Source organism: Malaclemys terrapin, chromosome 9 (genome assembly GCF_027887155.1).
Source record: "Malaclemys terrapin pileata isolate rMalTer1 chromosome 9, rMalTer1.hap1, whole genome shotgun sequence".
NCBI lineage: Eukaryota > Metazoa > Chordata > Testudines > Emydidae > Malaclemys > Malaclemys terrapin.
The window spans coordinates 100,683,444-100,702,117 of NC_071513.1; the positions used below are offsets into that span (position 1 = coordinate 100,683,444).

General features: G+C 42.7%; 1 protein-coding gene across 1 annotated transcript in view; it reads right to left on the reverse strand.

The window, feature by feature from the left end:
* Positions 1-18,674, reverse strand: part of PSMD1 (proteasome 26S subunit, non-ATPase 1) — a 120,404-nt gene that overhangs the window by 79,877 nt on the left and 21,853 nt on the right. The window contains exons 14-16 of the mRNA XM_054039301.1: positions 18,425-18,621; positions 17,906-18,001; positions 17,209-17,273 (exon numbers count right to left, since the gene is read on the reverse strand). Coding sequence (XP_053895276.1) covers positions 17,209-17,273; positions 17,906-18,001; positions 18,425-18,621 — 358 coding nt within the window. The remainder of the gene's footprint in view (positions 1-17,208; positions 17,274-17,905; positions 18,002-18,424; positions 18,622-18,674) is intronic.

Genomic DNA, 18,674 nt, shown 5'->3' on the forward strand with positions numbered 1-18,674 from the left:
AGTAATGAAATTTCATATTTACAATCTTACATAAGTTGTTTCACAAATTCTGAACACTTGCTGGAATTAAAAAAAAAAAAAAGCATACCAGACATGACCATGTGTTTCTCCCCTTCTCATTATGCATGCTAGGATTTAGCCATTCCAAAAGATTTCTAAGACATGGAATGACTCCTACTAGAGAGAATATTTTTAGGCTCTAAAATATAAAGGAGTGTGTTACTCCATGAAGAAACAGTTTCAGGTCTCAGTAGGATAAAAACCAGGTATAGACTGCTGAGCCACCTAGCTCAGGTTTAAACCCAACACATCAGTCCACTTGTAGTCTTAGCATTCTAGCCTCCAATTAGGAGTTGAAGACACAACATTTTCAAAAGTCCATAAGAGACTTAGGAGCTTAAGTCCCATTTGCAAAGGTCTTGTCTACACATCAAAATGTCCCCAGTGTGGATTCAGTTCTACCAAAATAAAATTGCTTATACCAGTATAGTTCACTCCTGTACGGAAAGAGGAATGAGCGCTATTAAGTATAAGCTAACATAACTGCGTCCACACCTAGAGCATAACCTGATCTAACCATTTTGGTTTAAAAAAACAAAAAAACAAAAACAAAACAAAAAACACCACACACCTTATCGTTAACTGAAACGGTTTTATTGATAGAATTTCCAAATGTAGCTCAGACCTTAAACACTTGTGAGAACAGCTGTGCAGACGACAGATTTTTCAGTTCACAGGCAATTCCGAAAAAAATCAGGGAAAAGAATTAGATGTGGGTTGACTCAAAACAGAATTTTTTTCAAAATTTCCGGTGAATCAAAAAGTAAAAAAAAAAAAAAAAAAAAAAAAAAAAAAAAAATCAGTTGAATGAAATGCTTAATTTGACCTGAAATGTTTTGTTTTCATCTTTCTTTCCCTATTATTTACAAAATAAAATGAAAGGTGATTTAGAAACGAGAGTCAAAAGTTTCACTTTGAAAATGTAAATATGAAACGTTTTTTTTTATTTAAGTGGTTTTCAAGTAAAACAATTCACCAAAAACTACACAAATTCTGGAAATGTTTCAGTTGACCTGAATCTGCATTTTTTGCCCAAAAAAATTCAGTTGAAAAATTTCACCCAGTTCTACTTAGGGACCTAAATCCCATTGACTTTCAATGAGAGTCAGGCTCCTAAATCACATAGCACTTCTGAAAATTTTACCCACGGTCTTAAAAATCCAATTTTTGGAACAAGTTTCCTTGCGTTACTAACATGAACTCTGATTATTAAACCTGACAAATTTGTAATGTCCTAGATCACTTTCATGATGAATGGTGTTTATGTTCTGTAAGTATCAGAGGGGTAGCCGTGTTAGTCTGAATCTGTAAAAAGCAACAGAGGGTCCTGTGGCACCTTTGAGACTAACAGAAGTTAGTCTCAAAGGTTAGTCTCAAAGGTGCCACAGGACCCTCTGTTGCTATGTTCTGTAAGACGCTCTGCTTTGGTTAATGAAAATAGACTAGTCAGTTTCACTAGTTTCTAATCATTTTCAGCTTTGGGTTCTCCTGTACTAGCATAAAGCAAGGGTTGCAAACACTCACGGAATTTTTAAATCCAAACAGTTTTAATTTCCTTTTTTCCTTAAGTCACGAAGGCATTTCTGTTGCTATTAAGCTTTTGTTTGTTTTTAAGAAAAAAAGGTCCCTTTTATCTGGCAAATAAAGATAAAATACGTGGAAGGTTCAATAAAACCCTTTTAACCTTTTCCACACAAGATTTAACAATTGGGTAAATTATTTCCCAAATAATTTCCCCTTCCTGATTAACGTGTCAAGAACATAACAGTTCAGATGACGAGATAATGTCACTTAGGTCTGTATTCAATTAGCCAGAAAAGTTGCCATCTGCCTTTTGCACAAAAGGAGGCTACATGAGCCTTAGAAAAGATTTTCTAAATCTCGAGGGAGCAAATCAAGTGTTTGGGTTTCATTTTTTATTTTTTAATTTGAAACCAGCCCTCAATTGCCAAGATGTTGAGGCTCTTTATAAAAAAAACCCAAAACATAAGAAATCATTCATGATATCTCATTAATACATCCCTACTAGGATAGATGCATAAGCTACATGCATACCACTAGCTGAAAATATATTTGTCAGGTAATTTAGGCCCCAATTTCTAAAATAATTAGAAGTACAATAGAACCTCAGAATTACAAATTGACCGGTCAACCGCACACCTCATTTGGAACCATAAATATGCAATCAGGCAGCAGCAGAGACCAAAAAAAGCAAATACAGTACAATACCATGTTAGACGTAAACTACTAAAAAAATAAAGGAAAAGTTTTTAAAAAGACTGAATAAGGTTAGGAAACTTTCTGTGCTTGTTTCATTTAAATTAAGATGGTTAAAAGCAGCATTTTTCTTCTGCATAGTAAAGTTTCAAAGCTGTATTAAGTCAATGTTCACAGTTGTAAACTTTTGAAAGAACCACCATCACGTTTTGTTCAGAGTTACGAACAACGTCCATTCCCGAGAGGTTCGTAACTCTGAGGTTTTACTGTATTCTCTGCAATACACAGAGCAGAGTGTGAGTCTTTGCCCCCTCTAGTGGTTCCCACAAGAAAATAAAAGCCTACTACAGCTGCCAGCTAAAGGAGTTGTTCGTTAGAATCATACTTTTAGCACTTTAAGTCCAGATTCAGACCACCTAACTACAATTGTTACATTTATAGATCTTTTTTGCATTTCATAATTCTCCTGAAGTGTTTTCAAACTGCACAGCATTGTTCTAATGCAGTGGTTCTCAACCAGGGTACCCCTGAGGGTATCCAGAAGTCTTCCAGGGGGTACTCAACTCATCTAGATTAGTGTTTCTCAACCTGGGGGTGTCACAGGATGGGTTGGGGGGGGGGTCGTAAGTGCAGGGCCAGCATTAGGGGTAACAAGCAAGGCAATTGCTCAATGCCCCACGAAGCTAAGTTACATTATTCAGCCCCCTGCCTGGGGCTTGGGCTTCAGACAAAAAACAGGCGCAAGTATCACACTGAAATGTAAGTATAGTATTTATATTCCAATCATTTTATTTTTTAATTTTATGGTAAAAATTAGAAAAAGTAAGCTATTTTTCAGTAATAGTGTGCTGTGATACTTTTCTGTATTTTTAGGTCTGATTTTGCAAGCAAGTGAGGCAGGGTACATGTGACAAATCAGATTCAAAGGGGTACAATAGTCTGGAACGGTTGAAAACTGTTCTAATGTATGAGAACGTAAAAATGAAATTGGTTCTACAGACCATTCCTATGCTGAGCGAAGAGCAGAGTGAACGAGAGGTTGTGAAAAATAAAGAGATTGTAAACATTCTTACCAGTTAAAGAAGTGAGGTGGTAATGCAGGAAATGAAATTTAAAATACGATTTTTATTTTTACAGTCCTTCTTAAATGAAAAAAGGTCAGAAATCATAAATTTAAATGCTGTTTTCCACCAGCTACAATAAATATTTTATAAACCGCTTTGATATTACGTAGCACGTAAACATCAGCAAGGAGAGAGGATTTGTAGCCCATGATCATCAGCAAAAAGAGCAGGATGAGGGGAAAGCAGACAGATACACAACAGCATCAAAGTAAACACACCGCTGAGCCATCCACTTGCTTTCTGTGCTATCCTGCAATCAACACCCTGACCTTCAAAACATTTCAGGGTTTATTCATGCCTCCGTGCTGCTTTACAATAATATTTTACTTTGACAAAGCCTCCCTTAAGGATTCATGCATTTAAAAAATGAAGCCGTAAAATCCAAAACTTTCAAGCCAATGCCATTTTTGGCTTTACTAACTACAGATGCTTATTATCCTGAGAGAAAGATTTCCCAGTATACAGTTTACTTTGAGAATTTATCCCAGTAACATGAAACCCTTGAGAAAAAGATTTAACTAATTGCCCCATCTTTGTGAGGCTCTAAGTTGGAGAAGAGCCATATCAAGCTATATAGCCTCTCTCGTCCTTCAATTCAGCCACTGCAAGACTGGGCCCTACACTGTACTTTGCCCAGGCTCTTTCTGTATGTTCCAAGTAGCGAGGCTGCTACCGCTACATTCCTAAACATGACATGCAAATATACAGCTGGCATCCCAGTATATAACACCAGCTACAGCTATGATAACCCACAACTTTCCTGAGACCCTACGTCTTGCTCTCTAGTCTCAAAGCATCTCCCCCCACACACACACCTGATTTCACGCACAGTGGAGCACTTATCGGAGGAGCACTCTTTGTACTACTCAACCTGATATAAGGGACTTGCTGAGCAAAGACTGGCCTTCTTGCTACAGAAATGAAGACTTCACTGTGATCTTTCCCCATCCCTCCAAGCAACCAAGAAACACTTTGGAGTGCAGCGTTGGAAGAAAATTGCTGAACACTATGACCAAGAAATGACTTACCACGCCTATAGTTATATGAGAGACAAAGATAAGAAGTACCACAGTACTGCATTCTAATTTAAAAGAACCGTAACGAGGAGCTCTTTCACATCCTCAAAATGCAACTTCCTATCTATCTCCTTAACAAAATGCCAAGAAATCCTTAAAATAAAAGAAACTAGGAAGCACTTTTCCTTACAGTGCATGAGCAATGGTCATTTATTACAGCAGGGGCGGGCAAACTTTTTGGCCTGAGGACCGCATCGGGTTTCATAAATTGTATGGAGGGCCGGTTAGGGGAAGGGGTCATGGCTTGGCCCCCACCTCCTATCTTCCCCCCCCCGAACTTCTGCCCCATCCAACCCCTCCTCTCATTCCTGATGGCCCCCCCGGGACCCCTGCCCCATACAACCATCTCTTCTCCCTGTCCCGACTGCCCCCAGAACCCCTGCCTCTGACTGCTCCCTGTCGCCTCATCCAACTCCCCGCTCCTTCCTGACTGTCCCCCCAGGACTCCTGCCTCCGTTCAACCCCCTGTGCCCCCTCCACGACCACCCCGACCCCTATCCATACCCCTGCCCCCTGACCACCACCCCGAACTCCCCTGCCCTCTATTCAACCTCCCCTGCTCCCTGCCCCCTTACCGCACTGCCTGGAGCACCGGTGGCTGGCGGCGCTAGAGCCGCACCTCCTGGCTGGAGCTGGGCCATGCCGCCACACCACCACCACCACGCAGCTCAGAGATCGGGTCAAGCTGGGCTCTGCATCTGCACTGCCCCAGGAGCTTGCAGCCCCGCCACCCAGAGCATTGCGCCTGTGGCAGGGCGAGCAAGCTGAGGCTGTGGGAGAGGGAGGAAAGCAGGAGAGGGGCCGGGGGATAGCCTCCCGTGCCAGGAACTCGGGGGGCCGGGCAGGACGGTCCCGCGGGCCGGATGTGGCCCGCGGGCCGTAGTTTGCCCACCTCTGTATTACAGTGACAAAGACTACTGCATTATTTCAAACTGGAGCAAGTCTTCTCTCAGCTTTGGCTACTAGTGCAATTTTTAAAATTTTCACTACTTAAGCAACTATTACAACATGCACTTTACAATGCTGCAGGTCATCTTGAAGTCAGAGCAAGATTTTAGCATTCTCGCTAATGGCGATGCCACCTTTTCTGATAACCAATACCTTATTTCTGGCTTAAAGCACTGAGTTTCTCCCTACCTTGTTATCAAGGCTGCTTTTTGTGCAGAAAAATTTGTTAAGATAATTCCACCTGTCTGAATTTATATTGTAACCCATAACAAAAGTCAAAAACTAACTACAAATGGGAGAAAAGGGATCATAGATTTTAAAGGATAGAAGGGACCACTGTAATCATTTTATGTGACCTCCCGCCTAACAGGACATAAATTTCACCCTGTAATTTCTGGATCAAGCCTAATAACTTGTGGCTGAACCAGAGCGTCTCTTTTAGAGAGAGACACCCAATCCTGGTGTAAAGATTTCAAGTGATAGAGAATGTACCACCTTCTTTCATAGATTGTTCCAGTGACTAATTACCCTTGCTGTTAAAAGTTTCCCGGATCACAAGTTTATGCTTAAAAAAACCCAAAAAACCTGTTAATCGCTTTGAGTTAGAGCTCTAAAGGTTGATGCTTTCAAAAAATTTAACGTCAGCTACACATTTTATTCTATTTCACTGTGGCCATGTCAGTGCCACCAGCATAAAGGCCAAATACAGGCAGACATCTGCCCAAACCTGTGGCAGAGTTAGCTCCATGAACAATTATTTTCAGGGATTTGTTATAGATGCATGCTACTGTTCACACCCAGCCTTTCCAAGGTATAAAATATGCAAGTGAAGTATCCATTTGACCAAAGGGTTGTGATCTCAGGGAAAGTTAATCTATTAAATCAACCACCTTTCAAGCACTGAAAAAATTAACTACAATTAGGAATACAGGGCACATGAACCAATCTGAGAACCACAATTCTTTGCTGCATGCTGATTATATGTTAAAACTTTCCTTTGCTCATTAATTTTTTTGGCATCAAGCAAACACTTAACTGTGAAGTCATTTCAGATCTGATCGCTAAACAAGGTATCATGTACTTGAAAAAGAAAAGTCAAGTTGTTTTTATCTTTGTTAAGACTCTGCTATAGGACTTGTTACAGATTTACTTGAAGCCCAAGGGGAAAATATGTTTAATAGCGTGTGATGGGACTTTTAACAATAATTGTCCTACAGCAGTAGCACTAATTGCCTAGGGAAAACATAAATCATTACGCAAATCCATTCTCCTATTTTGAGATCATCTGCACATCTTTCACATCAGAACCATTTGCAGAGAAAGTTCAATATGCCCTCTTCCTGTGGAAGCCTTGATCATACTCCAGCGCTTAAGATGAAATATGTCTTATCCAGCTTGGGGCTTGACCCGCTGTGCTCACAGATTAGGTCTAATAAAAAATTTTCAAGTCAAACAAGGGACAACTCCCATTAAGAAATAACTTACAAAAGAGCAACTCCCAACTGCATGTGAAACATCAGAGGACCAGCAGTTCACTGAACTTGCTAGTAGTTGGTGCCCTCTCCTCTATTGCCTCTCCAAGGCAAGCACATCCAATTAGCCTCCAGCAACCCACGGATGTTACTTTAGAACTGAACTTGCACAGGTTTAGGAAACATCTGCACGGGGAAGACGCTGCAAGTGCCACAGAGCAGAGTAACTAGGAAGCTGAAGGTATAGTCGAAGGGGAAAGGCAATAAATTGACAGAACACGGCGGCTGACTTGTTACCATTTTTTAAAACTGCTAAAGAAGGGGGCTCAGCTAAGAGTGGGCTAAGGTGTAAATACCTCCAAAAGCCAGTGAGAGATCAGCCCTTCCTTTGCTGATAAACCGAAGAGGAGACTGATGCTGCCTTTCTAACAGATCTCAGCATCTCAAACAGCAGAGGCGCCACAGCTCAGGAAACAGGGATAAGAAGCGCGTAAAGCGCTATGTCAAAGGTAGCTTAAAATTGTCACAAACACGGCCACTGTTTCCTCCTTCCCACAACGAGCCCGAGGGCATGCCGGAGTAACCAGCTCCTGACCCAGGTGCCTCAGCACCACTGTGCATAAAGGACAAGCTCAGTTTTAGCAATCTAACAGCTGACCTCCTTCCCATGCTGCAGTCCAGCTACTTCAAATGTTCTCTGCAGACAGCTCACTCATCTCCACTGAGTACAAAACAGATGTAAGCCATAAACACGCAAGGACTTAATCCTGATTTTCAGAGGGGCTGAGCCCTACAATTCTGGAGTGGATAAGCAGGCTACTCAAGCCATTGCTTTCTAAGACAACCGAAGCCATAGTTTATAAATAAATGTTTTTTATCTTCATGCAAGAATACGTTGGTCTTTAATCCTCCAGTGTGGAAGGGCAGAGGCAGGACAAGATTCATAGTGGTTTCAGGGTGCACGCATGGGCATGCAAGATGCTATTCAATTCCTGATCTCTAGCACACGAGGTTTTCCTAGATTCCAAGGCCAGAAGGGACGGACCACTGTGATCCTCTAGTCCAGTGGTCTCCAAACTTTTTTGATTGCGCACCCCTATCAGTAAAAAAATTTTGAGCATGCACCCCCTGCCGCGCCGGCTCTACCATTTTTGCCGAAGTGGGGGGGAGGGGGGAAAAAAAGCCGCTCGGACTCCCGCCTGACGAAGCAAAAAAAAAAAGGGCGCTCCTCCTGCCATGCACCCTGAAGGATCCTCTTGCACGCACCCCACTTTGGAGACCACTGGTCTAGTCTGACCTCCTGTATAACACAGGCCAGAGACCTGCCCCACAATAATTCCTAGAGTAGAACTTTTAGAAAAACATCCAATTTGGACTTAAAAGTGGTCAGTGATGGAGAATCCACCACAACCCTTGGTATATTGTTCCAGTGGTTAGTTACCCTCATTGTCAAAATGTACCCCTTATTTCCAGTCTGATTTTGTCTAGTTTCAACTACCAGTCACTGGATTTTGCTAGACCTTTCTCTGCTTGACAGAAGAACCTATGATTGAATATTTGTTCCTCGTGTAGGTACTCACAGACTGTGATCAAGTCACCCCTTAAGCTTCTCTTCGTTAAGCTAAATAGATTGAGCTCCTTGAATCGTCTCAAAAATTAGGAGGTGAGTGAAACAGAAATTAAAAGCTCCAGTACCAAAGGTAAAATCCCTGCAAGCTGCGTGGAAACTTTTTAAAGACACCATAATAGAGGCTCAACTTAAATGTTTACCCCAATTTAAAAAAACATAGTAAGAGAACTAAAGAAGAGGTTTGTTGTGGTTAAACAACAAAGTAAAAGAAGCAGTGAGAGGCAAAAAGGCATCCTTGAAAAAGTGGAAGTTAAATCCTAATGAAGAAAATAGGAAAGAGCATAAACTCTGGCAAATGAAGTGTAAAAATATAATTGAAAGACCAAAAAAGAATGTGAAGAACAGCTAGCCAAAGACTCCAAAAGTAATAGCAAAAAAAAAAATTTAAATACATCAGAAGCAGAAAGCCTGCTAAACAACCAGTGGGGCCACTGGACGATCGAGATGCTAAAGGAGCACTCAAAGACGATAAGGCCATTGTGGAGAAACTAAATGGATTTTTTGCATCAGTCTTCACTGTTGAGGATGTGAGGAAGATTCCCAAACCTGAGCCATTCTTTTTGGGTGACAGATCTGAGGAAATGTCCCAAATTGAGGTGTGTCATTAGAGGTGGTTTTGGAACAAACTGATAAACTAAACAGTAATAAGCCTCCAGGACCTGATGGTATTCACCCAAGAGTTCTGAAGGAACTCAAATGTGAAATTGCAGGACTACTAACTGTCATCTATAACCTACCATTTAAATCAGCTTCTGTACCAATGACTGGAGGATAGCTCATGTGATGCCAATTTTGAAAAATGGCTCCAGAGATGACCCTGGCAACTACAGGCCAGTAAGCCTCACTTCAGTACCAGGCAAATTGGTTGAAACTATCGTAAAGAACAAAATTGTCAGACACATAGATGAACATAATTTGCTGGGAAATAGTCAACATGGTTTTTGTAAAGGGAAATCATGCCTCACCAATCTACTAGAATTCTTTGAGGGGGTCAACAGGCATGCGGACAAAGGAGATCCAGTGGATATAGTGTATTTAGATTTTCAGAAAGCCTTTGACAAGGTCCTTCACTAAAGGCTCTTAAACAAAATAAGCAGTCATGGGATAAGAGGGAAGGTTCTCTCATGGATTGGTAACTGGTTAAAAGATAGGAAACAAAGGGTAGGAATAAATGGTCAGTTTTCAGAGTGGAGAGGGGTAAATAGTGGTGTCCTCCAGGGGACAGTTCTGGGCCCAGTCCTATTTAACCTATTCATAAACGATCTGGAAAAAGGGGTAAACAGTGAGGTGGCAAAATTTGCAGATGATACAAAACCACTCAAGTTAATTAAGTCCCAGGCAGACTGCGAAGAGCTACAAAAGGATCTCACAAAACTGGGTGACTGGGCAACAAAATGGCAGATTAAATTTAATGTTGATAAATGCAATGTAATGCACATTGGAAAACATAATCCTAACTATACATATACAATGATGGGGTCTAAATTAGCTGTTACCACTCAAGAAAGAGATCCTGGAGTCATTGTAGTTAGTTCCCTGAAATCATCCACTCAATGTGCAGCGGCAGTCAAAAAAGCGAACAGAATGTTGGGAATCATCAAGAAAGGGATAGATAATAAGACAGAAAATATCATATTGCCTCTATATAAATCCATGGTACGCCCACGTCTTGAATACTGCGTGCAGATGTGGTCGCCCCATCTCAAAAAAGATATACTGGAATTGGAAAAGGTTCAGAAAAGGGCAACAAAGATGATTAGGGGTATAGAACGGCTTCCGTATGGGACTTTTCAGCTTGGAAAAGAGGCAACTAAGGTGGGATATGATAGAGGTCTAGAAAATCATGAGTGGTATAGAGAAAGTAAATAAGGAAGTGTTATTTACTCCTTCTCAAATTACAAGAACAAGGGGCCACCAAATGAAATTAATAGGTAGCAGGTTAAAAACAAAAACACAAGAAAGTATTTTTTCACAATGCACTGTCAACCTCTGGAACTCCTTGACAGAGGGTGTTGTGAAGGCCAGTACTATAATGGCGTTCAAAAGGGAGCTAGATAGATTCATGGAAGATAGGTCCATCAATGGCTATTAGCCAGGATGGGCAGGAATGTGGTCCCTAGCCTCTGTTTGCCAGAAGCTAGGATTGGGTGACAGGGCATGGATCACTTGATGATAACCTGTCTGTTCATTCCCTTTGGGGCACTTGCCATTGGCCACTGTCAGAGGACAGGATATTGGGCTTGATGGACCTTTAGTCTGACCCAGTATAGCCGTTCTTATGTTCTAATCTCACTATAAGGTATGGTTTCTAATCTTTTAATCATTCTTATGGCTCTTCTCTGAACCCTCTTCAATTTATCAGCTTCCTTCTTGAATTGTGGTCACCAGAACTGAACACAGTATCCCAGCAGCGGTTGCACGAGTGCCTAGTAGAGAGGTAAAATAACTTCTGCTCCTACTCAAGAGTCCTCTGCCAAGCATCCAAGGACTGCATCCAATCCTCGGCAGTACAGAGGCCAGGCCAAGTCCTGCCTGGTAGCCTAGTTTCCTAGTATTTAGGCTCCATTACTGGCTCCATTTTTAGGCTCCTAACTATCATATTGGTTGTTCAGAGTCAGAGTAAATGCTGTAGCCAGGGCAAGGATTAAGGACAGGAATGGGGATAAGAACAGGTTCAGAACTTCCAGCTCACCTGGCTAGACTTTAGCATGCACAAGATCTGTAGCTTAGTTTAAAGAGATGCCATGTGCCATGCGGAGGTCCTAATCTCGCTACTCACTGGGGGGGTTCTGTGGAGGTAGAGATGCCATGTTGCATGTCAAATTTAAGGAGAGGCACAGCAACAGAAAATAAAAAGATACTTGCAGAAGCAGGCTGGTACCTAGTGCGCCACAGAGATGTCAGGATACAGTAAACGGTTTAAACCAGAGCCCTGAAAGCCTCCCCTTGTAGCAGGAAGTTATCAATTACCAATTACGCTTTGTGTTGGTGGAGAGGGGTAAGTGACAGTGAGATCAAAGAACAAAAATGTTCTGCCAGAACCTGTTTGGATGAAAGATCCCTGCGAGAATGGAAGGAGCGTGCGGAATCTTCCTTTTGTTTACAGACACACAGAGGTCACTTAAACAGTACCAGTTGGGCTCTGGCGACGCTAGCTCCCTGTGTGGTGAAGAAGGGGTTGTGCCCATGTGCATGGTAGAACAGCTCTTGGGAGACACCTGCTGCCCATGCAGGGAATTGAGAATATTTATAAACTGAGTTCATTATGACAACCACTATGTGCTGAAGTCTTGGATCACACACAAGAGAATCAAACTGAGTATTTTTCAGACGACGAACAGGACAGTTTTGTAACCTGCGATCAAGATTGTCAAGTAATTTGTGGTAACCCCATTTTTGGGCACCGGCTTTAGGCACTTTTAAGAGGCCCTTTTTTCAGGTGTGAATTAATTCTTCTTTGACTTGCTGGCATTCTGTAAACAAAGGTCTTAAATGGTAAACTCCTAAAATTAAAATAAACACACAATTAAACCTGACAGCATACTGCATGTCTACTCACCCCCTTCTTATCTGTTCAAAATGCCACCGCTAAACTTCTCTTGGCTCATTGCTTTGAGTACATCACCCCTTCTTTTTAAGTCCCTCCACTGGCTCCCCCTAATCCACTGCATCAACACAAACTTCCAGTCTTTTCTGACAAAGCCTTCCACATTTTAGCCCCACCTACCTATATGCCCCATTAGCTTATTGCAAGGTCAATTCCGGCCTTTGCTCCATCAATGACACCAGCCTCCATTGCCCAAGTCTCTGATAAGCACTTCTGTGTTTTCACCCACATCGCCCCTTACGAGTGGTGAAAGCACCCAGGCAAAATCCAGAAAGCCATCACCTTGTTCTCCTCCAAGTGTTTCCTCAAAATTCACTTCTTCTGTAGTGTGTTTGGGTAAACAGCAACCTGACAACTGCAAGGCAGGGTAAAGCTGCAATCATTCTACTGACCAGTGTGTGTCCTGCTATATTTGTTATCCTGTCTCCCAGACCCTACCCCAGCTTCCTTGTTTGTCTCCTCCACCTGCTATGTCTTTGTCTTAAAGCCGGTCCACTCTTTGGGGCATGGCCTGACATCTATGATGGGTTTGAACAGCCTCTAGCACAGTGGGGCCCAACCTGGTTACGGCCTTTTACATACTGCAATAAGTGTTAAATAACAAGGCTGGTACTTTGTCTTCTGCTTAAAATAGCCAATAAAGTAATAATACTTTACACAATAATATTTTTCACCTCCGCTTCCCACGGGACTTTACAAAAGCAAGTAGCATTATCCCATTTTAAAAATGGGGAGCACGCACCAAGACAGCCAAGGCCACACCAATAAGTCAATGGCAGTGCAGGAAGTAGAACCCAGATAACTTCCAAGTCCTTTTAGCCACTAGAAGATAATGCTGTGTTCACACCAAGGCCTGCAACACGAGCCAACCGTCTGCACAGTAACTCTCTTGAACAGTCCGTGCTGAAGCAGTGATTTTTAAGGAGTCTTTTTCTTGAAATATCTGCTGTTAATGGGATGAAGTGATTCCTGTTCAGAAAGCAGGCGTGGCCCTTTTTTTTTTTTAGGACTGGCCATGCTGCCTCTAACAGACTGAGTAAATGAACTAGAGTGGAATTGGGGAGTGTACTGTACCCAGGCCTCTGGGGTCTGTCTACACAGCCAGGTGACTCGGACTCACAGGGCTCGGGCTGCGGGGCTGTTTCACTGCTGTATAGATGTCCGGGCTTGGGCCCGAGCTCTGGGACCCTCCTGCCTTGCAGGAGCCTAGAGCCCAGGATCTAACCTGAGCCCGGACGTCTACACAACAGTGAAACCACCCTGTAACCTGAGCTCCATGAGTCCAAGGCCTGGTCCACACTAACCCCCCACTTCGAACTAAGATACGCAACTTCAGCTACATGAATAACGTAGCTGAAGTCAAAGTACCTTAGTTCGAACTTACCGCGGGTCCAGACGCGGCAGGCAGGCTGCCCCGTCGATGCCGCGTACTCCTCTCGCCGAGCAGGAGTACCGGCGTCGACGGCGAGCACTTCCGGGATCGATTTATCGCGTCTAGACAAGACGCGATAAATCGATCCCAGAAGATCGATTGCTTACCACCGGACCTGGAGATAAGTATAGACATACCCCAAGACAGCTGGCACAGGCCAGCCATGGGCACCTAACTGCTGTGTAGACATACACTGGGAAGAGTATTAACATCATGTCACCAAGCCAGCCCACGTGCTATTTGTATCATTTGAAGCAAGTGCTTATCCCCCTTACGCAACCCTCTATTCTTGCTTGCATTTTTTGCCACTAATTTCCCAGGAAGTACCTGCAAAGTGCCCAATGAAGACTTCTAAACACCTAGGACATTCTCCCAGTGAGCAGATCTTTGCGCTAATATGTGAAGCCTGCAAAGTCACAGAGCCGGAGCATCTAACAGTGATTTAGCTTCTTCTGGTTTCATATCAACACATGTGAAATCACAGATAATGTTCCTTGCGAACATATACTGCATGTGGTTGCAATATCTTTCAGAACCATATTGTCTATTACATTGAAAACCTCAAAAAGCCATTATATGGAGATAGGCCAGACCGTATGTTTTATAGACTATTCATAGCCCTTTGCAGACAATACAAATTATGTGCATTTGTATGTGCCTGGAATCACAGGGGGATTAGAGCAAAATCCCAAGGCTGGCTTTGAAGCTTGACCACCTGGCAGATAGAAGAAAGGACTGGTTTACCTGTTTTCAAGAGGCTGAGAGTCAAAGCAAGACACTGAGTATAAACAGACTCAGGGTCTTCTGTTTGACTCAGCAAATGGACAGGACTTTTGGTCCTGGAGGGGGACCCCCAACTCTTACTGAGGGGTTGGAAGGCCTTTGGCCTACCACGACCTCATAGGGCTGATCAGCAATTACTGAGTGTTTAGTAAACACGTAAATCCCTGTATTGTTTTTAGAGGTTTTCCCTGTGATGCTTTTTCCCTAAGAATCAATGTAATCTGCTTTGTAAAGGCTGGTTGGTAGCTTGTGTAGCCCCTAGAAAAAGAGTAAATTACAGGTGCTGGACCCCAGTCTGACCTGTTGGGGAAATCACAGTGAGATGCAGAGAGACTAAGTCTAACCCCCACGCCGATCTGAATGTAGACACACACCAGTCTCTGCCTGAAAGGGGTGACTGCTAGGACACTTGAAACCTTAAGAGGGTGCCCACGAGGAGGTTAAGGGTGGGGTGCGTTAATGGGGCTGATAACCCTGAAACGGTGTTCCTTCACAAAGTGCTTCTTCTACAGCCACATGGGAGGCCCTTAAAGTTCTGCCTTCCCAGGAGTCGATTCTTTAGGGCTTGGAGCAAAGCAGAGACAACATGCTCAGCTCTGGGGACAAGTGTTCTACGTTGCTGAAGCTGACTAATGCCCATAGAGAAGCGGCTCTCCTCAGCCAGAAAAATAGCTGCGCCCATGTGGAACTGTGGGTAAGTAAACAGGGAGTCCCAAAAAGCACCAGAGACAGGCTGCCCGGGGGGGAGAGGGGAGGGGGGGAGGAGGGAGGGGGGAGTGATGGGAGTACTTCCATGCAAAGGCTGACATTAAAAGCTTTTACTCATTTATTTAGATAGATACTTTCACTGATGGGAAATTAGCTCACATCACAATTGTGCCTAGGATGGTGATGCTACCAGCAAGCTTAGTAATTGGGCAACCATCCTCTCTCTGGTTTACTCATTAATAAGCAAAGATTGTTTTCACTCACTATCCCCCACACCTTGTTCTATTAGTGTGAGCGTTAGGTTTTAAAAAAAAAAAAAGACAAGAGAAGACGAGAGTTTATGGCAAAGCACAGGACTGGGAGCAGACTTGCTGGTATGATCTTGGGTAAGTCACATCACCCCTTATGCCTCAATTTCCTCCACTGTAAAATTAGGTTGACACATACCTAACTCACAGGGTTCTAGTCTAAATTCATTAAGTGCTTTGAGATCGCCAGACAAAAGCCATCATAGAAGAGCAAAATATTAGTAATAAAATCTTACTTAGTAGAGCACATTTCACCCAGAATGATCCCACGTGTTGTGCAGACTACAGACCCACTCTCTAGACTTGGGCATGCAAAGGTGGGATTTAGGTGCCTAGAAGGGGATACCAGTACCAATATACAAGAATGATAGTCCAAGTCTGAAACTTGGCCTCCCATGTTAATATATGAATGAAAATTTCAGGCCAAGTTTCCATCTTCCCAAGTTGATAAATACACATGCCTATGGCTTTGTAAAGTGCTACCCACAGAATCAGTGTGAGAGTGATTTGACACTAGAAGACGACGGCCAAAAAATATTTGCTCCTACTAATTTCAGAAGATGAAAGACTTACATGCCCCATTTTGGCATTACAGTCTGCATAACTATAAGGTGGTTTTAAAATGTGGAGGTTATTTTTAACAAAGTCTTGTTTTCAAAACAATCTCCTACCTTCAAAGTTAGTTCTAGAGAAGTAACTGCTTCCAGTAACATTTTAGGCAGTCATCAGGCAGACACATTTGTTTTGGAAGTGTCATCTCAAGGGTGTCTAGTAAGAGACTGTATATTCGACTTTTAATGAACTTATCTTGCAAACGGAATGAGGAATTCAAGTTTTCCAACTTCATCTCACTCTACTCTATTCAGGCAATTGGGCCATATGTCTGGAGACCTCCTGAACAGCTCATTAAGTTGTCTGCTGAATATTTATTTAGGAAGTCTACTGCTATAAATGACTGCAGTTTCTTAAAAATAAAAAAAAATAAAAAAGTTACTTTATCCAATATGTACTGAGCAAAACTGCTGTTCAAGTCTTAGCCATCCATTATTTGATACAACCAGATACATTCCCTAAATCACACTCCCTGTAACTAGACTTCACTCGCTTAATTCCACATGGCAACTCGCTGTGGAAAATTTCAATAAGAGTTTAGTTAAAAGACACAGAAGTTTTACATGCTAGAGCGTCTCAGAAACTTACTTTAATCCACTTTATTTCCTCATACACAATGAGCCAGAGACTACATACGTTATATCCAATGGTTCCTGTAAAGCGCCCAAGAGTTGGGACCAGCTCAGAGGGTCAATTTTTATTTTCTTCATACTTTGCATATTAGATTTAAGCCAACTTCTCCTTAAAACATGTACAGAAACTGCAACTTTCACTTGAGGTGTACGATTACCCTTCACACACCCCAAAAGTCAGTCAAAGGCACTTAGAGAAAATACAAACTACTACATCAGTCAAAGGTTTTCACTAAAAGTAGACATTTTGCCCCAAAATGTCATTTCCCCATGTGTAGATTCACCATAACAGGGCACTGTGCAGTTTCAGATGACTTCTCACAAGAGACCACACCACCACTCACAACGCAAGGTTGCACGACTCATTTTTTCGTCTATCTATATCTCATCCCAGTACATACCAATACATCTACTGGTCCATTAAATTCACAGCAGATGGGCTTTACTACTGACCCAGATTCCGTTCTCCCATTATTCTATGCGTTTCCATTAGCAACTGATTCAGTTAGTGAGATGGAGGAAGCACACATGCTTTCAAAAAAAATCTCCCAGACAAATCAAATTGAAGGCTGAAGAACTGATGGAGTTAGAAATTGTACCTGAACAGAATGAACCCCAGTGACTCAACTGCTGCCCGCCTCACATCATCGTTGACATCACTCACCTATGAAAGAGGAAACAAGATGTTAAGAGAATGGTTCAAACCCCCAACATTTCGTGTCAGCTCTCATGCAGGTGATTTGATCTGGGATATAGGCCTAGGATTACAGAGATAGAAAAATTAACAGTCACATTCAGTGAGGTAACTGATCCTTGGCTGAAATAGACTCCCAAAGAACTACCATTCCCACACTGACATGTTTTAAGTCCTATTTTTTTTGGCTCACAGACCTATTAGTCAGAAAGAGCTGATGGCCTCCATATTTTAGAAGCTACCCGGTTTCTGCTGAGCACAATAAATTATGAGGAAGGTTATCTGGAGCAGATAAGAAACTCTTAGGCCCAGCTAGCAAGTACTCTAGGGCTGTGTTCTACTTTTTAGCATAGTGTTGCTTTAAGCGATATTGGAGTTTGTTTATTCTCTTGCTGAATGTCTCTTAGCTTTAATGTTTGCAAACCCTATGACTTCTAATCCTTGTGTTTCCATTAAGCAAAGAGAGGCCACTTATTCCCTTTACATCACTATTTGAGATTAGAATATTAACATTACAGCTACCGAGTTCTGTCAATGGACTGTGTATTTGCTGCCACCACCCCAGCTATCCTGTTACCTGCCCCAGACTCCGCAGAACTTACAGCGACATGCAGCAAACGTCTGATTGCCTTGTTGTTCCCTGAGCCGCAGTAAGCCATAGCTACAGTGTACATTCCTGAACGACGGAGGATTGGATCCTGGAAGACAGAGAGTGCTTCAATATTTATATTTCTACAGACAAAGCTAGGAGTCAGAAGTTCAGTTTTCAAGTCTACTCAATTCCTGGGCTCTGAAGCTACCAACAGGGGGGAAAACGGGCTATAGGCACCTGTCTACTAGGCATGGGACATGCCACAGAACAGCCATCAGGTGGGAATGCCATTTGGCACTAATAACCTAGAGGCAAAAAGTATCATGAGCTGTGAATCGTCCAACCCTTTCAGAATAACTTTACTGACCACTGCCACACATCACCCAACAGGGACATAGACACATTCAGTTATTCGGAAAAACTTTTCTGGTGAAAGCAGTCACCCTAACCAAAGCTGGAGATTTCAGAAGGGAGCAGGGGGAAATCTCTGAAACAGACCATGACGGTATCAAAACGCAGACACACTCACCTTATCTCTGCAGAGACTCTCTATGAGGGCATCTGCTTCCTCCATCCTCCCATACATCACCAGGGCGATGCCCACAGCCAGGCCCCGCAAGATCTTTTCATGCTGCGTTTCCTGCGCGTAGCCAACCATGTCCTCAATTGCCTGAGCATTTTTAGAGCCCAGCATTACCAGACCCAATGCCAGACCAGCTGCTTCACCTGCACAGCAGCAAAAGGGAATCAGTAAAGCATGCAGAGCTCCCGAAATAGGC